Below are 20387 nucleotides of genomic sequence, written 5' to 3'. Positions count from 1 at the left end.
AAGCAGAGCCTTCCACGGCACTTACTAGAAGACTCCATCTCCCATGAGCCTTTGGGCGACTTTACGTCCGGTGATGCGCACAAGCGTCCTACTCCACCGTTTAGCGTCAGTGCTATGACAACAAGAGAATGGCTTCAAGTTGATGAGGGAGACAGTCACAAGAGAAATGTGATTTTTGCCCGAGCAACAAATATAGTTTTTTATTGACAGGCGCTTCTTCACCCAGGTAAGCAAAACACGGGAATGGAATGGTATAATATTAATATCCCAAACGATATTCTACAGGTTGGAACACGTTTGCTTATATATATTCGCCAACTGAGCGCTAGTAACCAGGTAGAGCTAGCTATTAACCAGGCAGCGTGCAGCTAGCAGAAATACCTGAGCTGAGACTATAACTAACATGATGCTATTGCTTCACGGCTTGAATTGTTTCTTTTCAGTCTCGGACTCAAAATGAATCATGATCTCCCCTACATTGTTCCTTCCTCATTAAGCTGTTCTAAGAACCCCCCCAAAGTCTGTCATGCATTATCATCCTAAAGTTGGCAATCATAGTCAATTGAAGATCGATGAATTGAAATAATCTTACACTCCCTTCCCCTGACCCATGCCTTTCAGCCCCATTCCCCTACTGTATGGCAAGCACACCTGGGCAGTGAGCAGGCCTGAATGATCTCAATTAATTCATTCTGCTGTATTATGTTGTACCTGTTTACAAGTTATTGTGCTATACAAAAGAGTTTAACACAAATCTGTGAAACTCTGTGATAGGGTTTGTTTCAAAACTGTCGATTGTGTACTGTAGAGGCTTATGTGCAACAGGTTGAAACCAATGATGGCTGCAGCGCAGTGTGTTTTTGCAGTATGTTAGGATGAATGATTGGAGGATGTTTTGCTGGGTGATTATGGATAGGGATGTGCAGGCAAAACTGGTTTGTGACAAATGTATGTTACCAAAAAGGGGCTGAATACCTACATGTGGCTGGCTGGCTGCCTTGGTTTGCATTTAATGTCACTATGCTACTGTGGTTGAATGACAAGGCTCTATGACATTTGATCTACTTTAACCCCCCATGCCTTTTCTCTTCTCAGGGATCTTTCGCTTTGTGTGTCAGTCATCATGCATAAAAATGTGATCTTAATTTAAATATTAGATTCAATAAAGGCCAGAATAAACACTTATGTTGCAGCACATCGGGAGGATTCTTTTTGTAATAGTCTCTCTCTCTCTCTCTGGATTAGCTGTCCATTCCACCTGCTCATGAGCTAGCAATTAGAAAATCCTGAGCCTTTTCGCCTCATGAAATCCCTGTCATGTGACTGGCCTTAAGCTTTCTCATTGGCTGACAGTGACATCCCTACTTGGAGTGTCACACATACACCACTCTACTGACTTGGCACGTAGGTAGTAGTCTCCTGTGGCGAGGTGTCAACAGGCCACAGCCCAGTAGAACAACCTGCTTCTTCATCTTATCCCTGTCACAAGTCTGTGACAGCGAGGCCAACTGAACCCCAGGGTCCAAGAGGTCAAAGCTTTTAATCCCTATCAGATTTGGATTTGGTTCAAAACAAAAAAACAGCTTTAGGATCACTTTGATATTTGATCTGTGATCAAAGAATTATCTCAGCAAACATTTTTTCAATAATAAATATACTTTTAATTAATCAAATAATAACTTTAACACCCAAAATCAAAATCTGATCTACTCGGATAGGGATTACAAATTTTGAACTATCAGACCCAGGGGTCCATGAAGTTATGGTCTTCAAAAGACAAATGCTTTGAGAGAGATACTTTATTTCTCTTTTCAGATTAAGACAGGGAACGCATCTGTGTAATTTTAAGATTTCTTTGGCTATAATTTTTTTTAACAAGCTCATATCTTTTTGAAAAATCTTGAACATTTCTGCAAATCGTTAAATATATATATTTTTAAAGTGGACATTTGTAACTCAAATCTTTGCATCTGGGGATTCTACAAATGTCTTCTAAATCCTAACAAAAAACATGTGTTGCATAAACCTTTTCATGGCAAGGACCTCCCAAAATTATATGTATTAAGGTCCTTACACACCGGCGAATATGCGAATATACGCAAAATTCTGACTCGTTCCGAATAATTAAAAGACGCTTTTTCGCTTTGCGAAACTGATGTGGACGCTTGCATTGACTTTATAAGGTTTTAAAAAAAAACGTATTTATTCGCATGAAGAATTCGCCCCGGTGTGTAAGGACCTTAGGCTGCGGACCCCCATCTGAAAATATTTTGTTGTTCGCTTTTTTGTTTGTTCACAAATGTTCGCTTTAAAAATATATATATTCAAAGATTTGCATACATTTTCACAGGGAAAAAGCAGATCTACAAGCTCATAAGCACTCTGTGCCGTGCTATGTATGAGCTTGTAGATCTGCTATTTTTTTTATTTCTACATTTTTATCCCATGATTTTTACACCCAGTGCCAATTGTCTATGTAATCCTGGGCACTACCTTCCCTCTGCCAACCTAGGGAGGTCTGCTATTTTTAAATAGCCAAAGAAATCAAAAAATGACACCGATGCGTTCCTGGATTGAATGGGTTAATACAAAAAATAATGAAATAAATCATATCTCTGTGGCTCCCTCTTTCACACTCTCTCTCTGTGTTTATCTCCCTCCCATTCAGAGGCAGCAGCATGTCTCTGTTCAAGGCCCGTGATTGGTGGTCGGCGGTAGTGGGAGAGGGGGAGGAGTTTGACCAAGGATGCCTGTGTGTCGGAGACGTGGACAACAGTGGCACAGGACATGGTCAGTGTGTGTATGTAAATGCCTGTGTACCTGCATGTAGGGATGGAACCATATGAACATTTCATGTCACGATTATTGTGACCAAAATAATTGCGATTTTACGACATTATCGCGATAATAGACAAAATATGCTTAAAACTCTTAAAATGCCACTTTTTTGAATCCCAGAATCCATAGTCTGGGTTGGAACATTTGCCAAAAATAGCAGATCTACAAGCTCACAACACGTCGCAACGCGACGCGAGCTTGTAGATCGGCTATTTTTGGCAAATAGATTTAGAGAGTGAAAAAAAGACTGTATCAAGCACGTTCTTTACAGGTGCGTTTTTACCAATTATAGAGGGTTTAAGTGATACCGGATAATGCAGCTCGGCAAAGGTGAATTGATCCCAGTGTATGACGGAGGACAATTTCACGATAAATTAAAATCTCTGCGATACGATTATTGTGAGCGTTCTTTATCACATTAAACGATAATAACAATTATAGTCCCATCCCTACCTGCATGTGTGTTATGCATATGGGGTTGTGTGTGTGTGTGTGTGTGTGTGTGTGTGTATTTGTACGTGTTCTATGATGTGTGTTTGTGAGAAAATGAGTTGGAAGATTCTATGATGGCTGGCATTTTAGAATAGACATGATTACAAGTATTTATCATGCACTATTTATAAACCCAATAAACTCCAAACTGTAAAAGTCTTACTTCATCCCTCAAATTTTCCCCCAGCCGAACACTTCCTACACTTCCAGCATTTACCAGCGCAGGCTGGTGGATAGTTCCTCCTTACTTACATCTATATTCTGTCTTGCAGACAAGGTGGTAGTGGGCAGCTACATGGGTATGCTGCGGATCTTCTCGCCCCAGGCCAGTAAACCAGGGGAAGGGGGCCAGGGCCCAGCTGATGCCCAGCTGCTGGAGGTCCAGCTTCGAGACCCCATCATCCAGGTGGAAGTGGGCAAGTTTGTGTCGTAAGTAACCTGACAAGGGTGGGCAACACCACTATTGCCTAATGTCCATTACTAAATGCCAGGCCATGCCAGGCCATGGAGGGCTTTGTGGAGCTGAGTGAGCATGGCTGAACCTTTCACAGCCTACATTTACATTCAGGGTGAACAGGGCTGGGTTCATGGCTGTATAGTAAATCAATACCACAGTCAGCTATTATCTGTTATGCTAGCTGGCTAAAGAACAGACATACAGAAACATTAAATCAATAATGAATTAATTGATACAATTTTCAATGTACGAGACACTGCTACAACTCAACTAATTAATGGTTATAATTAGGTCCAGCTGCAATTCAGACAGCATGCCAAGATTATACAGACTATCATTTGTATAAACTTGGCATACAGTAAACCACTCAGTTTGTGTTGGTATTCCTGTACTATTTTTACGGCGTGCCAAATCTTACAGTAGGCCAAGGAAGTAAAATCCCTTAATATTTTTCACATATTGCAAATATTCTTTTACGCCAATATTTTTCACATTTTATAAATTCATAATTTCAGATCTACTGTGCTGCCGAACTCCACTTCGGGTTCGAATCCAGTCGCAAATCTTATCTTATAATATTATTACTCTTTCGTAATATAAACTGCTGTTTCAACGTTGTTCGGTAAACTCATCATCTACACATTGGTTTGAGATTCAGCTCCAAAGGGCATTTCGTTGGCTAAATTAAACATACATTGAAGTCGTGTTTGAGGAGGAACAAAGCAAGGGCTGGGTTATGTTACAGGATTTTAGAATTTTGCTACCAGGTGGCAGGTACCTGATTTGTATAGGAATGCAATCTACTTCGATGTCGCTAACTATGTATTAACAAAACAATCAGAAACATACTGTACTGTATAGCCCCACGGTCAGTATATTGAAGTAGGTGGACGCGCGCACAGTCAACTTTGAACACACAACCCAACATTAGATTAATACCAAAATATACATTTATAGTATAAACATGACAAAATACCCCCAACCCCCCAAGAGTCTTAACACACAGCAAGTGATAGAAATTTCCAAACACGTACAGTACATTTTAATTATACTGCAGAACAAATTCATTTGATGAATGTCACTATCTTTATGGAAACATAGTTTACGATGAAATCTTATAATGATACACATTTCGTGATTGAGGTGGGCTGGAGGATCTGTCCAATTGCGCATGGCTCACCAAGATGCGTACTAGATTCACCAATACGTGGTTTTTGTTCAATTATTTATTGTTTGTGTGTAAAAATTAAGGTTGACAGAGAAAGCACCCACAGCTACCATTGTCCTGTGAAAAAGCGGCCTCCATTCAGAAACATGACAAAAGGTCCCCACTTGTGGGCGCCGATGGCCTAGTGGTTAAGGCACTTATAGGCTCTAATGCATAGGCTCACAGCGAGTTGTGGGTTCGATTTCCGAGCCTGATGGCCTTTGCTGTGTGACACTCCCTGTCTCTCTCTCCCCGTTTCCTGTCATTCTTCACTATACTAACAAAATAAAGGCAGAAATGTCCATAAAATATAAAAAAAAGGTTCTCACTTAAGACTTTGAGGGTACAACCGGCCAAAGTATCTAGAATTTACTACTACATGGCTGTATAGGGTTATCATAACTTTCTGTGGTAGCATGTGTATTAGTCTTTAATAACTTGGAAAGCAGAAGCAGTGGACCATCTCCTGTGAGCCTAATCTCCCTCATTCGTAGTTTATTGATGTTTCCTTTATCCTGGGCTTTCAATAATTCCCTGACTAGCCTTGACTTTCCAATTGATGGATTCTTGCCTTAATTTCATTTTGTGATATTTATTTCTTCTAAAGGCAAGAGACACTCCACTTACATTCAACTTTATTACTTTAGATTTTGGGCATCTGATATTCGTTATGCATCTGTGCAGAGATGACTATGTGCGAGACTTTGGTCTTTGATGTGATGTCTGTTCCATACAAGTGTGCAAAATACATCATTTTTTATACATATCAATTGAAACAATCACAATGTCTAGTTTCCTCTTCTACAACATTAAAAAGTGTTGAAAGGTGTGCTAAGTGCTGCAATAAGCTTAAGTGTGTGCACATGAACATGCGGTACAATTCACGGTCCCGGTTTTGGGGTTTGAAAATTATGGTCAGTATCTTGCCTGTTAATGGCAATATATGAATAGGCTGGCTTCAGGCTATGGGATGGATTAGTGAGCGCGCTACGAGTTGTGCACTCTGGCAAACGGCAAATAGCCACAGACAGACTGGACTCATGAGTGAGAGATGGTCAGTGTAAGATGTCAGGGGTTTCACTAATCCCCCACCAGTATCACCAGCCACTTGTAAGTTGAATGTGTGACCGTGACCTCTGCTAGTATGGGTCAGAGTGGCATTAACTCGACATAACCCTGCTTAGAGGTGTCCTAAAACACTGCTGCACGTGAGGATAGCATAGTGCTGTGTTGAAGAAGTAGGTTACCCTGTGTTTCATGTCTGTACATCTGTGTTGTGTCTTTTTGTGATGACTGACAATAAATTACATGCTTTTTTTTAAACATCTATAGTGCAGACCTTTAAGTTTATGATATTGACCATGAATTGTAAGCATTTAAAGTATAGCTTATAATATAGTCTTTCTTTAAACTGCCAAACACATGTGCCCATTCATAACTCATTATTCTGGTTGTTCATTCATAGAAAGCCTTCCCATTCCAAATCACCACCACATAAAGATGCTTTTTCTCTACGACACGTAGAGCACAAACCACCATGTCAGACATTTGCTCTTGCCCCATGATTTATCACTTTCTATCAACCACCCAAAGTCCCAAACATAGCCGTGCCTACAGCGGCAGGCTAACCGCGGAGTTACTAGCATAGTTGTTGAAACCCAGGAGCCCCATCCTGCTTTGTTTTTGCACCGGCTAATTGGATCTCAAGAGTTGGTCTCCGTTAGTTAAAGACTGTGAAATGTGAAAAACCCTCTTGTAAAAATGACATGTTTTGGAGTTAGGCCGATTAAGGGATCCCTTCCGGGCCAAAACTATTTGAAATTGGGGAGGAAGAAGAGGAGTGAAGACAGAAAGAGACATGGAGAGGGAGGAATGGAATTATGCGGGGATGAAAGGAATGCGAGAATATGTCATCACCGCCGTTCCTATATGTGGGTGCCCAGGGACCTCAAGGAGAGCCTGGTTTCCAGGAAAGGGCCGTGGCGGTTTGCCCTAAAGGTTTCCCACATGGAGATGCCACGAGCATGGCACGTCTTGCACAAAATCAGTCTTCGTGGAATATGTTGCTTCGTTTCTCGCGGTTTCCAGCAGCGAGGCATTCTTCGGTGTCTGTTGGGTCCAAAAGTAGGCCTCAACAGAAAAGCACATTGTAAATTTTGTCTGGATAGGATAAGCTTTTTAATTTCTACAGCGGGCAGTGTGGTTTCCAGGAAAGAAAGCAAATCGCTGGGGTCTAATTTATATATATAAAATAAAATAAAAACATCTTGTTGTTCTTTCCTGGACAAACATTAGACTGTGGTGGTCGAGAGACGGTAAGCGCTTGGCAGCACAGTAAAGCTGGCTAGCACATGTGGAGCACTGCGGATCAAATGAGTTTGTTGTATTTTTTCATGTGGTGTGAGTCCCGAGATCAATAGGACTGTCGCTTGGTCCTGTTTGTGCCGCATCAACTTGAACGGACTCATCCCTTTGGAGTGGTTTTGAGGTAGAGGATTAACCCATTAAGACCGGGAACGCATCTCTGTCATTTCAGATTTCTTTGGCTATTCAAAAATAGCAGATATACAAGCTACAGTACTGTATGAGCGCGAAGATCTGCTATTTTTTTTAAATCGTGAACATTTTTGCAAATCTTTGAATATATATATATTTTTTAAAGTGAACATTTGTAACTCAAATCTTTGCTTCTGGGGGTCCCTGGAACAAAATATTTGACAAATGTTCGCTTTAAAAAATCGAATAAAAGATTTGCACAAATTGTCACGATAAAAAAAAGAAAAAGCAGATCTGCAAGCTCATTGCGCGGCACTCGGTGCCGCGCTATGAGCTTGTAGATCTGCTATTTTTGAATAGCCAAAGAAATCTAAAATGACAGCGGTGCGTTTCCCGGATTGAACGGGTTAAGCAGGCCGGTGTAGTGGTGTAGACAGACTGTCCTGCTTCCGGAGGGTCACACATCCAGTCCCTGCCACAGACAATACTCCCTGTCAAAGTGCCCTTGAGCAAGACACTGAACCTAGTCCTGCTCACGGTCTAAAAGTCAGGCACCAGCACTATAGCTGCCTGAAGTGGATACACATTTTCACTAAGTAAATGTTTCCCATTTACATATTTTAGATAGGTAGAATGGCTGGGCAGACTGAGGATGGGTGTGTTTTCTTTAAACACTTAAACCCTATACTGTTGATGTCCAAATCCGTTCCTTTCTATTATAATTTTTTTTTAAATAGTGAAAATAGCCGGTCTAAAGGCTTGTAGATGTCCTATTTTCACTACTTTTGTGTGACACTCTTGTATGATGAAGTAGGGCATTCATTTAGGAAAATAAAAATAAAATCTGAAACATGGAGATATGAGGTTTCATGCCCGACAGCCACGATATACTTCATTGACTGGGGTCCCCCTGGTTTCTATACTTGGTCATTGGTCCCCTCCTTTTTCCCTCTACACCAAATGTCACTCTGAGATAATTGTAGATCTGCTATTTTCGCTGAAAGTTGACCTATTGTTATGACATGCCCGGCCAGAATAGGGACGCTAGGGGTTCATATGGTTAACTGATATATACCACTGTTTGTCTAAAAAGGAAGAGATAACGTGGAATCAGATTTCCTTTCCCTGTTAGGACAGCCACGAGAAGACCAGATCTGGACCACATGGTTTTAAAAAAGTGTTATTTCTCTGTTGGTGTATGAATACGGCCTAATCTAAATAGACCACCCAGAACGTGTAAATTAATCCTGTTCGAGTCAACCACAGAGCCATGGAAGTCTAAACATCTTCTCAAGATGTTCCACATTGTACATGTAGACTGCTGGGAGTAAGTCACAGCAGATAGATTGCCCCGTCGTGCTGATGACACTCATTGACATTATTAATATGATGATGATAATGAATCCAGCAGAGTGTCTGAATGTGTTCTGTCTGCCGTTTCTCTCCATCAGGTGTTCAGATCTCCTCCACTTGGCTGTTCTCCATCCCAGGAAACTATCTGTCTACTCTATCTCAGGTAACACACACACACACACACACACACACACACACACACACACACACACACACACACACACACACACACACACACACACACACACACACACACACACACACACACACACACACACACACACACACACACACTCTGCAGTGCATGTCATGTTCTCCATAAATAACATTGTATTTGATGTGATTGGTGTAGGCACAGCGGGTAACGTGGAGCATGGAGCCCAGTATCAACTGAAGCTCGTGTATGAACACAACCTGCAGAGGACAGCCTGCAACATGACCTACGGCCCCTTCGGAGGGGTCACTGGTAGGGCTGACTCGCGCACACACACACACACACACACCACACCCCCACACCCACACACCCACACACCCACACACCCACACACACACACACACACACACACACACACACACACACTAGTGATGTGCGGGTCGGGTTTTTTCATGACCCGCCCCGCCACGGAACCCAACCCGCCTCAACCCGCCCCGCGAACCCATATATAAATCTATGGCTCAACCCGCCCCGCGGTGGGAATATATATATATTATATAGCGCTCTTTTAAGTACCCAAAGTCGCTTTAAATGTCTACAGTATAGCACAACATTGTCATGGGCTAAATAAACAAGCATGTTGTTCAAAATAGTTTTTTGTTTTTTTTCGTATGAGAGCGGCTGACCCGCTCACCCGCAGCCCGCATAATTGCCTCTGAAATCCTGACTCAACCACCCGCGCCGCGGGTTGACCCGCGGGACCCGCGGGTTACGGGTCGGCCCGCTCATCACTAACACACACACACACACACAGTTGTATCGTTAATGTGTGTTTAGTGGGGGGTCATCTGCCTTTGATCATTAACCCATTCAATCCGGGAACGCATCTGTGTCACCTTAGATTTCTTTGGCTATTCAAAAATAGCAGATATACAAGCTCATAGCGCTGCACCGAGTGCCATGCCATGAGCTTGTAGGTCTGCAATATTGTTTTTTAATCGTGATTTTTTTTTGCTTCTGGGCGTTCCTGGAACGAAATATTTTGAGATGGGGGTCCGCGGCCAAATACAGTTTGAGAACCACTGATTATAGCAACACGTTTTTTCAAAAAAACTTATAGGATTTAGAAGATTTAGAAGACCTGTGTAGAACCCCCAGAAGCAAAGATTTGAGTTACAAATGTTCGCTTTAAAAAATATACATTGAAAGATTTGCAAGCTCCAAGCTCATGGCGCTCTCGAAGATATACAAGCCTGAGCTTGTATATCTGCTATTATTTGAACAGCCAAAGAAATCAAAAAATAACACGGATGCGTTCCCGGTCTTAATGTATTAAATTGAATCACAGAGGAAAGAATGTGACGTGACGTCTGAATCTGTCTGACACAGTGCTGCCACAGTGCTGGAAGGAACATTATATAAGTTATAAACGTTCCAATATTGTAAACATTGCAACAAATCACATTACGAGGTGTTGAGAGGTGTGAGGGTGACTTAACTTTCCGTCAGAAGGCCTCAGCATCTAACCACAGTAAATCCTGATGTGTATATATAGTTCCATACTGGTGTCGCGTACACTGGAAAATAGCCAATCTATAAGCGCGACGTGTTGTGAGCTTGTAGATCGGCTATTGTCAGAGTGCGACATCAGCGTGCAACAGAGTACAAATCAGGCATAAGTGGACACAGATGGGCTCATACTCTTCAACCCAACACATCAGGCTGTCACATCATCACATCCCCATCACTCCCCCATGTATGTGCTATTCCTTTTTTTATCATATTGCCACAAGATGTGATTTATATTCATGCTGTATGTGGTAATTCCCCCCATTTTCCCCTGTTTTTGTACAGTGAATTTTTGGTCCTTGGCCCTCTGACGATGGCAGGATGTTAAGGGCAGCCAATGCATCGCTTTAGCCCAGGAAGCTGTGTGTGTGTGTGTGTGTGTGTGTGTGTGTGTGTGTGTGTGTGTGTGTGTGTGTGTGTGTGTGTGTGTGTGTGTGTGTGTGTGTGTGTGTGTGTGTGTGTGTGTGTGTGTGTGTGTGTGTGTGTGTGTGTGTGTGTGTGTGTGTGTGTGTGTGTGTGTGTGTGTGTGTGTGTGTGTGTGCGCGCGCTCTTGCGCGTTTATGGGGTCGCATCAGGCCAAGCACAAACCCAGTCTTTTAGAATGTCAAGGATATGGCCCATGCCCCAGACAGCACATAACATGCAATCTGTTAATAGGAGAGAAAACATGCACGCACGCACACACAATTACAGTATGTCATGTACATGCATGGCAGGGGTATGTTATGAGCCCACAGTGTTATTTCTCACGTGCACACACACACACACACCTTGACAATACAACCTTTATTTCACTATTTTAAACTGCTATTTTTGCTTCTTAAAAGGGGTTTCCCCGTGTGTGAGTATGTACATGTGTGTGTGTGTGTAATAGAGGAGGCCCTAGGATTGCCTGTTTTTCTTGGAGATTGACTAGTAGAGGGCTTTCCCCTGCCTGGTTTTCCAAAAGCCCAAATGACTGGAGAGAGCAGCCATAGACACCTCCACTGGGACTGTGTTCTATTTCTCTCTCTCTCTCTGTCTCTGTCTCTGTCTCTCTCTCTGTGTCTGTCTCTCTCTCCCCGTCTGTCTCTCTCATCATTAACCCTGAACTCTATCCATCCGTTCCTCCTTCTTTCAGAGACTTTTATAGTTTTATGCACTTGCACAGTCGTGCCAGTTTCCATTCATGCAGAGGCCTGTGTATACTACACCACACGCACGCACAAGCACTCACCCATGCATGCATGCACGCAAGTACACACACACACACACACACACACACACACACACACACACACACACACACACACACACACACACACACACACACACCCTTTGCAGCCTCTTTCATTGGTATTCTGGTGGACTCTGGACATATCTATCTAATGCTGTCTCAGCATTTACTCACTCACACACACACACACACACACACACACACACACACACACACACACACACACACACACACACACACACTTTTTCTCTCTCTGTCTCGTCCTTCATCTGCCTCATCTCTGTCTTTCGATATCTTCCTCATGTCTCTTTCATAAAGTACTGTGTAACGTGTGCAGTCAGTGAATAGGAAAATCTAGGCAATAGAACCAGTGGCTATTCAGTTCTATGTTACTTTCTACTCATAGGCTGCTCTTCTCTGTCTCTACCATTAGGTGGCAGAACAGCCTATTGAATTAGAGTAGCATTGAAACGGTCTGCTCTCTAGAGAGCCTGAACAAATGTACCACTGCTCCTGGTTGAAGACAGGCTGAAATTTAGCTTTTCTTTATTTTTCTTAACCGAATTGATAGATTCAAATATGAACACGTTATGCATTGATATTGATCGTTTTCATTTTCTCCATTCTAAAAGAAAAATGTTTTGTGCAGTTGTGCCGTTTTTTTTTCTGACAGTAGCAGAATTTGACAGGAGGTGAAATCTTCCCTTTGAAAAGCTTGTGAAAACCAGAGAAAGAGTTTTATAACTGAATATGATCAAGTACAGGGGAGGCTCCTACCCAGACGTCTACAGCTTTAATAGGTCTCCCTATAATACACAGTTAAACTTCATATTAACTCAGGTTACAGCAAAGAGCACACATGCGTCAACGAGAGAAGAAACATCTGAAAAGATGCCCTTTTTCACACATGCACAAGACGGCAGAGATAATTCTCTCAATTCGTCTTTTCCTTTTCAACACTCACATACAGGTTTGTGGGCTCGCTCAGGATAATGTATTTAACACAGCTTGAGACGCGGATGCTTTTCGCTGAGCTAGCTGTCATCACTGTTTAGAAGAAGGGGAAATGCCTGATGACCCCGTGCCAACAACACACATGTTCACGCACACACACACACACACACACACACACACACACACACACACACACACACACACACACACACACACACACACACACACACACACACACACACACACACCGGCACCTTCAGAGAGACACATGGACAAACAACACAGATACTCGTGCAGTCTGACACTCTGTGCTAAATGTGCCCACGCATACAGATATCTACAGAAATGCATATGCACACACAGTCCGTTTGGCACTCGTTCGACATCTTGAGAGCATTTGCTGTGTTGGTTCTACACATTACAGGCTGGTAGCCACAGCGCTGAGGATTGACTGTTAGTAACCAGAAGCAGTGGTGGAAGAAGTACTCAAATGCTCTTTACTTAAGTAAAAGTATCGATACCACAATGTAGAAATACTCTGTTACAAGTAAAAGTCCTGTTTTTTTAAGATTTACTCGAGTAAAACATTGTGCTTTTAGGTACAGCACTTGAGTACATGTACTTTGTTACTTACTTTCCACCACTGACCAGAAGACTGTTTATTTTAGTGCGGGCGAGCCCTCAGATGACTGCAGCACTGAGCACTGTCACCAACCGTGCGTGCGTGTGCGCGCGCGTGCGTGCGCACACGTGTTTGGGTTTGGAAGCGTGCGTGCCCCTGTGTGTGGGAGTGTTTTTGTGTGGCATGCATGCTCTTTACTTTTTTTGTGTGTGCGTGCACACGTGTGTGCATGTATGCCTATAATAGTCACCATTTAGTAGTGTGCTGTAGGCACTGTAATAGCAGCGCTATACTAATACTGGCCTAATAGCTAGGCTGCCTTTGGGTTTGGGTCACAGTCAGGCCACACACACACACACACACACACACACACACACACACACACACACACACACACACACACACACACTTAAACACGTAGACAGATCCAGACATACATACAGTACGCATTCCCAAAATATGGTCTATCCTTGTAGAGCTTTTGCCCCACGCACACATGCATACACAACGCACACGCACACACTCACACACTCACACACTCGCGCACACACAGTATACCGTATGGATTGATTTTGTGAAACTTTTGCAACACGCACACGTGCACGCACCCACCCAGCACTCCACCCAGTGCAGTGAGAGCCATAGGTGGGTGGCGCTGCCAGCCTCTGTGCTTTGTTCCCCGGCCCTCTGTACCACATATCTTATTAATGACACTAATACAGGCCTGTTTCCTCCACTGTGTCTGAGTGGATGGAGGTTAACACAGCTGAATTAGCCTGACACTTTAATAGTAGACCTTTTGATATGTTATACATGGGTGGGGTGGGATGGAGGGTGGGGGGACGGCCACATGTGTTCGCACATGCACGCACATATGTGTGTGTGTATGTGCACGTGCACACACAAGGTACTGCTCAACTCTCATTTTCTGTACCCAGCACTTTTCTATTATTGATGACCATACATTTTTTATTATATATATTTTTTTGTTTTGTTATTCTGTTCTTATTCAACCGTCTACATGCTATTATTATTATGCACAGCTCATCAGAACAGGGACCAAATTGGCAAAGCCATTAACTAAATGCTGGTACATTTTGGCTGTGGCCAGTAAGTCTCATTAACCAGCCACTTTGACGAGAAACCCCTCTTTGTTGGGAGGGATATTGTAAAAAATAATATTTTGTTGGAAAAATGGAGGAAAGAAGAAAAAAAAAAGATGTTTGGGATCCATCAGTCAATGTGGGCAGCGCTGCCAGTCTGTTCATTATTATTAGAGCAGTGTTGGTGAACTAGGAATTTCAGGTTTATGCCTATAGCCTATAGTAGGCTACTGATGCTTTCATTGTAAATTCTGGAGTGTAAAAAGCGACCAATCTGGACCAGATCATCAGCTCAAATGCCCCAAACCGCTGGTCTAGGTTCTGTAATCTCACCAGATACTGGCGACTGTGTGTATCCTGACGTACTATGCAAGTCTTGCATCTTTTTTTGTCTCTCTGCCTCGTACCTGACATAAATATACACAGGTGACAAAATAAATACATAAGTGAGAATGGGAAAAGTTTCAAACACATACAGAAGGCTCGTGGTTCTGTACATGTGTCTCCCCAAACACTCAAGACTTGCTGCACATACATGCTTTTGTTGCAGCTTCACACAGAGACACACAGAGGATGAAATACATTATTCTGTGGTGTATCAGCAACCATGCTGAACTCAGCTCATCAGAAGGCCAGAACAGCCCCCCCCCCCCCCCCACACACACACACACACACACACACACACACACACTTGAACGTGTGTTTACATAGAAGGAATAGGTGTTGTAGGGTAAACTTATTTTTTCTTCCCCTACTCATTCCCTTGTTTTTTAGAAGGTTAGCGTGCACGTGTGTGCGTATGCGTGTGTGTTTGTGAGTTGCGTTGTAGGTGGCTCTCTCTCTGACCTCAGCTTGATGGGAGTATGACTTTTAATAGTGCGTTGAGGCCTAATTATAGTCCTCTAGTCACACAGCCCCACTGCTTTATGGCCCCCTGAGTGTGTTGCGCGCCTGCTTATGCATGTGTGTGTTTGAGTGAGTGTGTGCATCTCTATATGTGTGTATGTGTTATATCACACCACACACACACACACACACACACACACACACACACACACACACACACACACACACACACACACACACACACACACACACACACACACACACACACAACCAGGTGTCTTGTGTGGCTGGAGGTGTTAATGGAGATTTCAGATTCAACCAGAGTGGAATAATGAGGAGACTTTGGAAACCCTGCAGCATTTTACGCAGCACAACATCAATTAACCATATAAGTCAAAGGTCCAGTGAAGGTCTCCAATAGCTCAAAACTTCACATATTTGTACAGCTAAAAAAACAATTACCTAAATCCCATTGTTCTAATGTGACGCGCCCGATGCCTCGAAATGCCGCATTTTACGCCACAGGCGTACACTTTTGCCTTTTGCGGGAGAAATAGACAGAAGACAAAGGGTATTTTTTCCTAGACTATATTATTTTAGCTACAGTGATGTCATGGAATTGATCGATGTCACGTGATTGTGTTGGAGGTGCTTCTTGCTTCTTCTTTGGCTCCTTTTTGTGGCTTGAATATTTCATTTTTCATGTTGCAGGTCCCTGCATTATGATACTTAGCCATAGTTTGGCACTAGGACAGAAAAAGATATGAATGTAAAAGATCATCTCACAAACTCAATGCTGAGTTGTTTGCATCTCCAAGACGATGACGGACATGGCCACGCCCCCAAATACCCATACAGCATGTGTGTCTCAAAGAATATGATCTTCTCACATCAGAACAATAAATCAGTGAAATTTGGGTGTGGTAACTGTCTAATTGTGGTCTAATGTGATTTTGCTTATGCTGAATGGTCAATAGTTTCACCACGATGTCATAGCAGCTTCATCCAATCTTTTTGATGATGTGTTGCTTTGGTTGCTTTCTACATCACAAAATCCTGATTGTTATTAATTTTTACTACACCAACATTAATGCACAACAGATGTATTTCTAAAAAGCAGATGACCCGAGGTACTCCTTCCTGCCTATCTTCCTAAAAATCCTCAGTGTTAATTTATTCTTTTGTAACTCTTGAGAGTGTACAAATGTAACCAAAAGGACCCAGAAGGTACATTTCGTTACTAATTTGCACACACACTGTGCTAATTATCTCTGTGTAAACACACATGGCCTGTAACAGAGGAAACATGACAGATTCAACATTCTCTCTCTCTCTCTCTCACCCCTTGCTCACCCCCTTGCTCTCTGTCTCTCTCTGTCTCAGGTCACCACTCCCTGTGTATCCAGTCAATGGATGGCATGCTCATGTTCTTTGAGCAGGACAGCTACTCTTTTGGCAGGTTCCTGCCCGGCTTCCTCCTGCCGGGACCCCTGGTGTACTGCTCCCGAACGGACACATTCATCACCGTGTCATCAGCCAGACAGCTGGAGAGCTACAAGTACACAACACACGCACGCGCGCGCACACACACACACACACACACACACACACACACACACACACACACACACACACACACACACACACATCCCTCCGCCTCTCCCTCTCTCTGTCACTCACTAACTCTCTCTCTGTGTCAGGGATCTCTCCACACAGTATATGGACATGTGACAACACCTAACACAGATTTGCGCTGACATTGGGGATCTCCGTATATGGGCACGTGATGTCATACAAACTGTAAATACTGGAGGGGAGGGGCGGGGGGACACGAGACTTGTGAGCCTTCACGTTCACAGCAGGACTGGCAGGCAGAGGGAGATGGCAATTATTAGATTAAAAAGGACAGAAAAAGATAAACATGTCATTACAGGCTTTATCACGAATGAAGCCCACACCGATTTTTCTGTCATTTGCTTCCAAGTTTTTGCCTTATATACACACACGGTAAAATCCTCTGTGTTCATTTATCCAATTAAATGAACACTCAGGATTTTACAGTGTACAGCAGTGGTTCTCAACCTTTACAGGCTGCGACCCCCCCAAACAATCATATTTGAACCGGGGACCCCCCACCCTGACAGGCTCTTGGAATTGTAGGAGTCGGGGCATTACATTTGGTTTGACTCGGTTCCACAGATAAATATTGTGAAAATAGCTGATCCACGTACATGCTCACAACGCCTCGCAACAATTTTGGCCTTTTTCTTAGGTAATATTTCACAATTTGGCCAATGTTTCAAAATGTTTTATTACTAGTTTGTTGATTACTTTTGATGCAGAAATGGTAGAAGTCCTTAAATTGTCACTTTAGAAATGTACAGGTACCCTGTATATACACTTATACTGAATGTTGGTTTGTTTACTGTTGAGTGAGAAAACAATGTTGCACATTAGGCTAATCATCTGGGGACCCCCCAAAAATCTGGGTCCCGACCCACAGGTTGAAAATCACTGTATCATGTACAGGATGTCAGAATCCATGTTGCCATATCTTCCTTTTCGTCTGTGTGTTGTGCTTGGAGTTATGTGAAGGAGCATATTATTCATGGCCTCCGCTCAAATAATCTCTCAGGGTGTGAGAGATGCACAAGTATAGTTGTGTGTGTGCGTGTGCGTGTGCGTGTGCGTGTGCGTGTGCGTGTGCGTGTGCGTGTGCGTGCGTGTGCGTGTGCGTACTGAGCTGTCCCCGTAGGTCTGCGTGTGGACAATAGATACCAGATAGTACATTCAGTTCATTGGATTACTCTTGCTGGTGGTGGATTTAACACACACACACACACACACACACACACACACACACACACACACACACTTTCAACACTTTGTCATCAACTAGACACCAGGAGAGCTGTAAGTAAGAACCCCCCCCCACGCACACACATACACAGTGCATTGTACATCTACAAACAAGGGAAATACACAGATTTCCCCCAGGTACCTTGCATGAATCTTAGATCATACTGTAGATCAGATCATGTCAGACAGTCACGTTGAAAACCCCAAAGGGACTATCGCTGTGTTGCGTTGCCTATAGCAACAGCTGAGAGAGGTGAACGGCGCTAACTGAGGCTTTTCCATTTAAATCATATTTCCTCTTCTCGACAGCCTGGGCTGGCTAGACTAAAACCCTGCCACCCTAACACCTTAAACTGTAGCACTCAGCAAGCTAACACTTTTGGTCGTCAGCACACACACACACACACACAGTCTAATGAGGAAATTCACCCTTACACGCACATACACACACTTCCCATTTCTCTCAGGTTGAGGTACAGAGAGAGAAAGTGTGTGTGTGTGTGTGTGTGTGTGTGTGTGTGTGTGTGTGTGTGTGTGTGTGTGTGTGTGTGTGTGTGTGTGTGTGTGTGTGTGTGTGTGTGTGTGTGTGTGTGTGTGTGTGTGTGTGTGTGTGTGTGTGTGTGTGTGTGTGTGTGTGTGTGTGTGTGTGTGTGTGTGTGTGTGTGCGTGCGCGCGTGTTGCTCATCCAGCTGTTTCTTATCTCACACTTTCTCCTCTCCCTGCACCAATATCAGTAGATTCCCCAGACTGCCTATCAGTCATCAAGACTGACGTCACCCACAACTCTACACACCGTATAATACAATGGCAAGAGTAGAGGACAGGCAGTGGTGGAAAAAGTGCTCGAATGTTTTACTTAAGTCAGAGTAACAATACTGCAATGTAGAAATACTCTGTTGCAAGTAAAATCCTTGAATTTAAAATGTACTTGAGTAAAAGTACAAAAGTATTGGTATCAAAAAAAAAATCCACACACACACATATAAAAATAAAATTAAAACACAACTGGAGACAGACCTTGTCACAAGTAAAAAGAAAAAACCAACAAGAAAACACACAACATTTCAATTCAGTCATGGCTGTAATATCACACGAGGGCTTGAATTATTATTATTTTATTTTTGGGGGAGCCTAGGTATACCACCTGGTTCATTATCTAGTCTTCCTCTCATTATACTCTACATCCCCTCTTTATCATTAATTTGTTTTTCAAATCCCCCTCTTTATCTGAATTATGTGACTTCCAATATTTTCCACCTCTCTTGTACTGTTCTTGCCTGAAGGATCTCCACTTATAAAAAGAAATAACACAAAAAACGTGACTTCCAAACACGGGGTAAGGACCGCCGTGACCCTTATACCCTCCTAACAGGGTGAAGGGGTAAACCCTAACCCACCCTAGGCAACTAGTTCTAAACCCATCCTTGGGCTTCCCCAGCGCCTAGCCATCTACCTCTTAACATAAAAACCTCTCTGTTGGTACATTTCCCCCCCAGAATGGAAAAAAAACAACTCAAACATTTCGTTTGTACACACATCCCCATATCCCTCTATAGTTTCCACATTGAGTTGGTGGTGTTCCCAAAATATGACCGTTGAATCACACCGGTAGGAGGGTTCTTTATTGATTTCGTTTTTAATTATTTTTTTAAACATGTCTATTAGCATGACGTCAATGTCTTCTTTTTTTCTCTTAAATGTGTCCTTCCCTTGTCATTTTCTTTTTCTTTTTTTTCCCCCCCTCCACCTTCCATCTTCATACCAACTCAATGTTACCACTTTTCTCTTAGCATATTGTACTCAGCTCTTTTTTAAGTACACTCTCAACTTTTCTTTGGCTCTCTTCATCGCTCCTCTTTCCCCCTCCGTTCGTCTTCGCTCCGCGGCTCCATGGTTCGATCTCGTGCGCCCTCTGTCGCATTTCTATAGATCATCACTCCGTCAAGCCAATGGATCCTCATCTTGGTGAAGGGGGTCTGGAAACGTATTCCTTTTTCTTTAAGGAGTTTTTTAGCTGGGAGATACTCTTTCCGTAAACGGACAACTTTGTGTGGGTAGTCGTGGTCGGCCCCCTCCATGAGACCGAAGACCCGCATGCTGCACCGCTTTGCCTGCGACCGCATGTCCAGTAGCTCCGCTTGTAATTGTTCCACACGGTTCACCAACCCCGTCTCCACCACATCACCTGCCCCCGTTTTCCAATCCTCCATCTCTGATATGC

General features: G+C 43.1%; 1 protein-coding gene across 1 annotated transcript in view; it reads left to right on the top strand.

The window, feature by feature from the left end:
• Window positions 1–169: 169 nt before the first annotated feature.
• The window catches only part of bbs9 (Bardet-Biedl syndrome 9), a 226504-nt gene continuing 206286 nt past the window's right edge, over window positions 170–20387 (top strand). The window contains exons 1-6 of the mRNA XM_080425602.1: window positions 170–226; window positions 2669–2790; window positions 3603–3759; window positions 8942–9006; window positions 9196–9309; window positions 16691–16865. Coding sequence (XP_080281728.1) covers window positions 2679–2790; window positions 3603–3759; window positions 8942–9006; window positions 9196–9309; window positions 16691–16865 — 623 coding nt within the window. The 5' untranslated portion in view covers window positions 170–226; window positions 2669–2678. The remainder of the gene's footprint in view (window positions 227–2668; window positions 2791–3602; window positions 3760–8941; window positions 9007–9195; window positions 9310–16690; window positions 16866–20387) is intronic.

This window comes from Gymnoscopelus braueri, assembly GCF_963280865.1.
Source record: "Gymnoscopelus braueri genome assembly, chromosome: 4".
In the NCBI taxonomy this organism is placed as follows: domain Eukaryota; kingdom Metazoa; phylum Chordata; class Actinopteri; order Myctophiformes; family Myctophidae; genus Gymnoscopelus; species Gymnoscopelus braueri.
The sequence above is the reverse complement of the archived record's forward strand: the minus strand, read 5'-3'. Positions and strand labels throughout refer to the sequence as shown.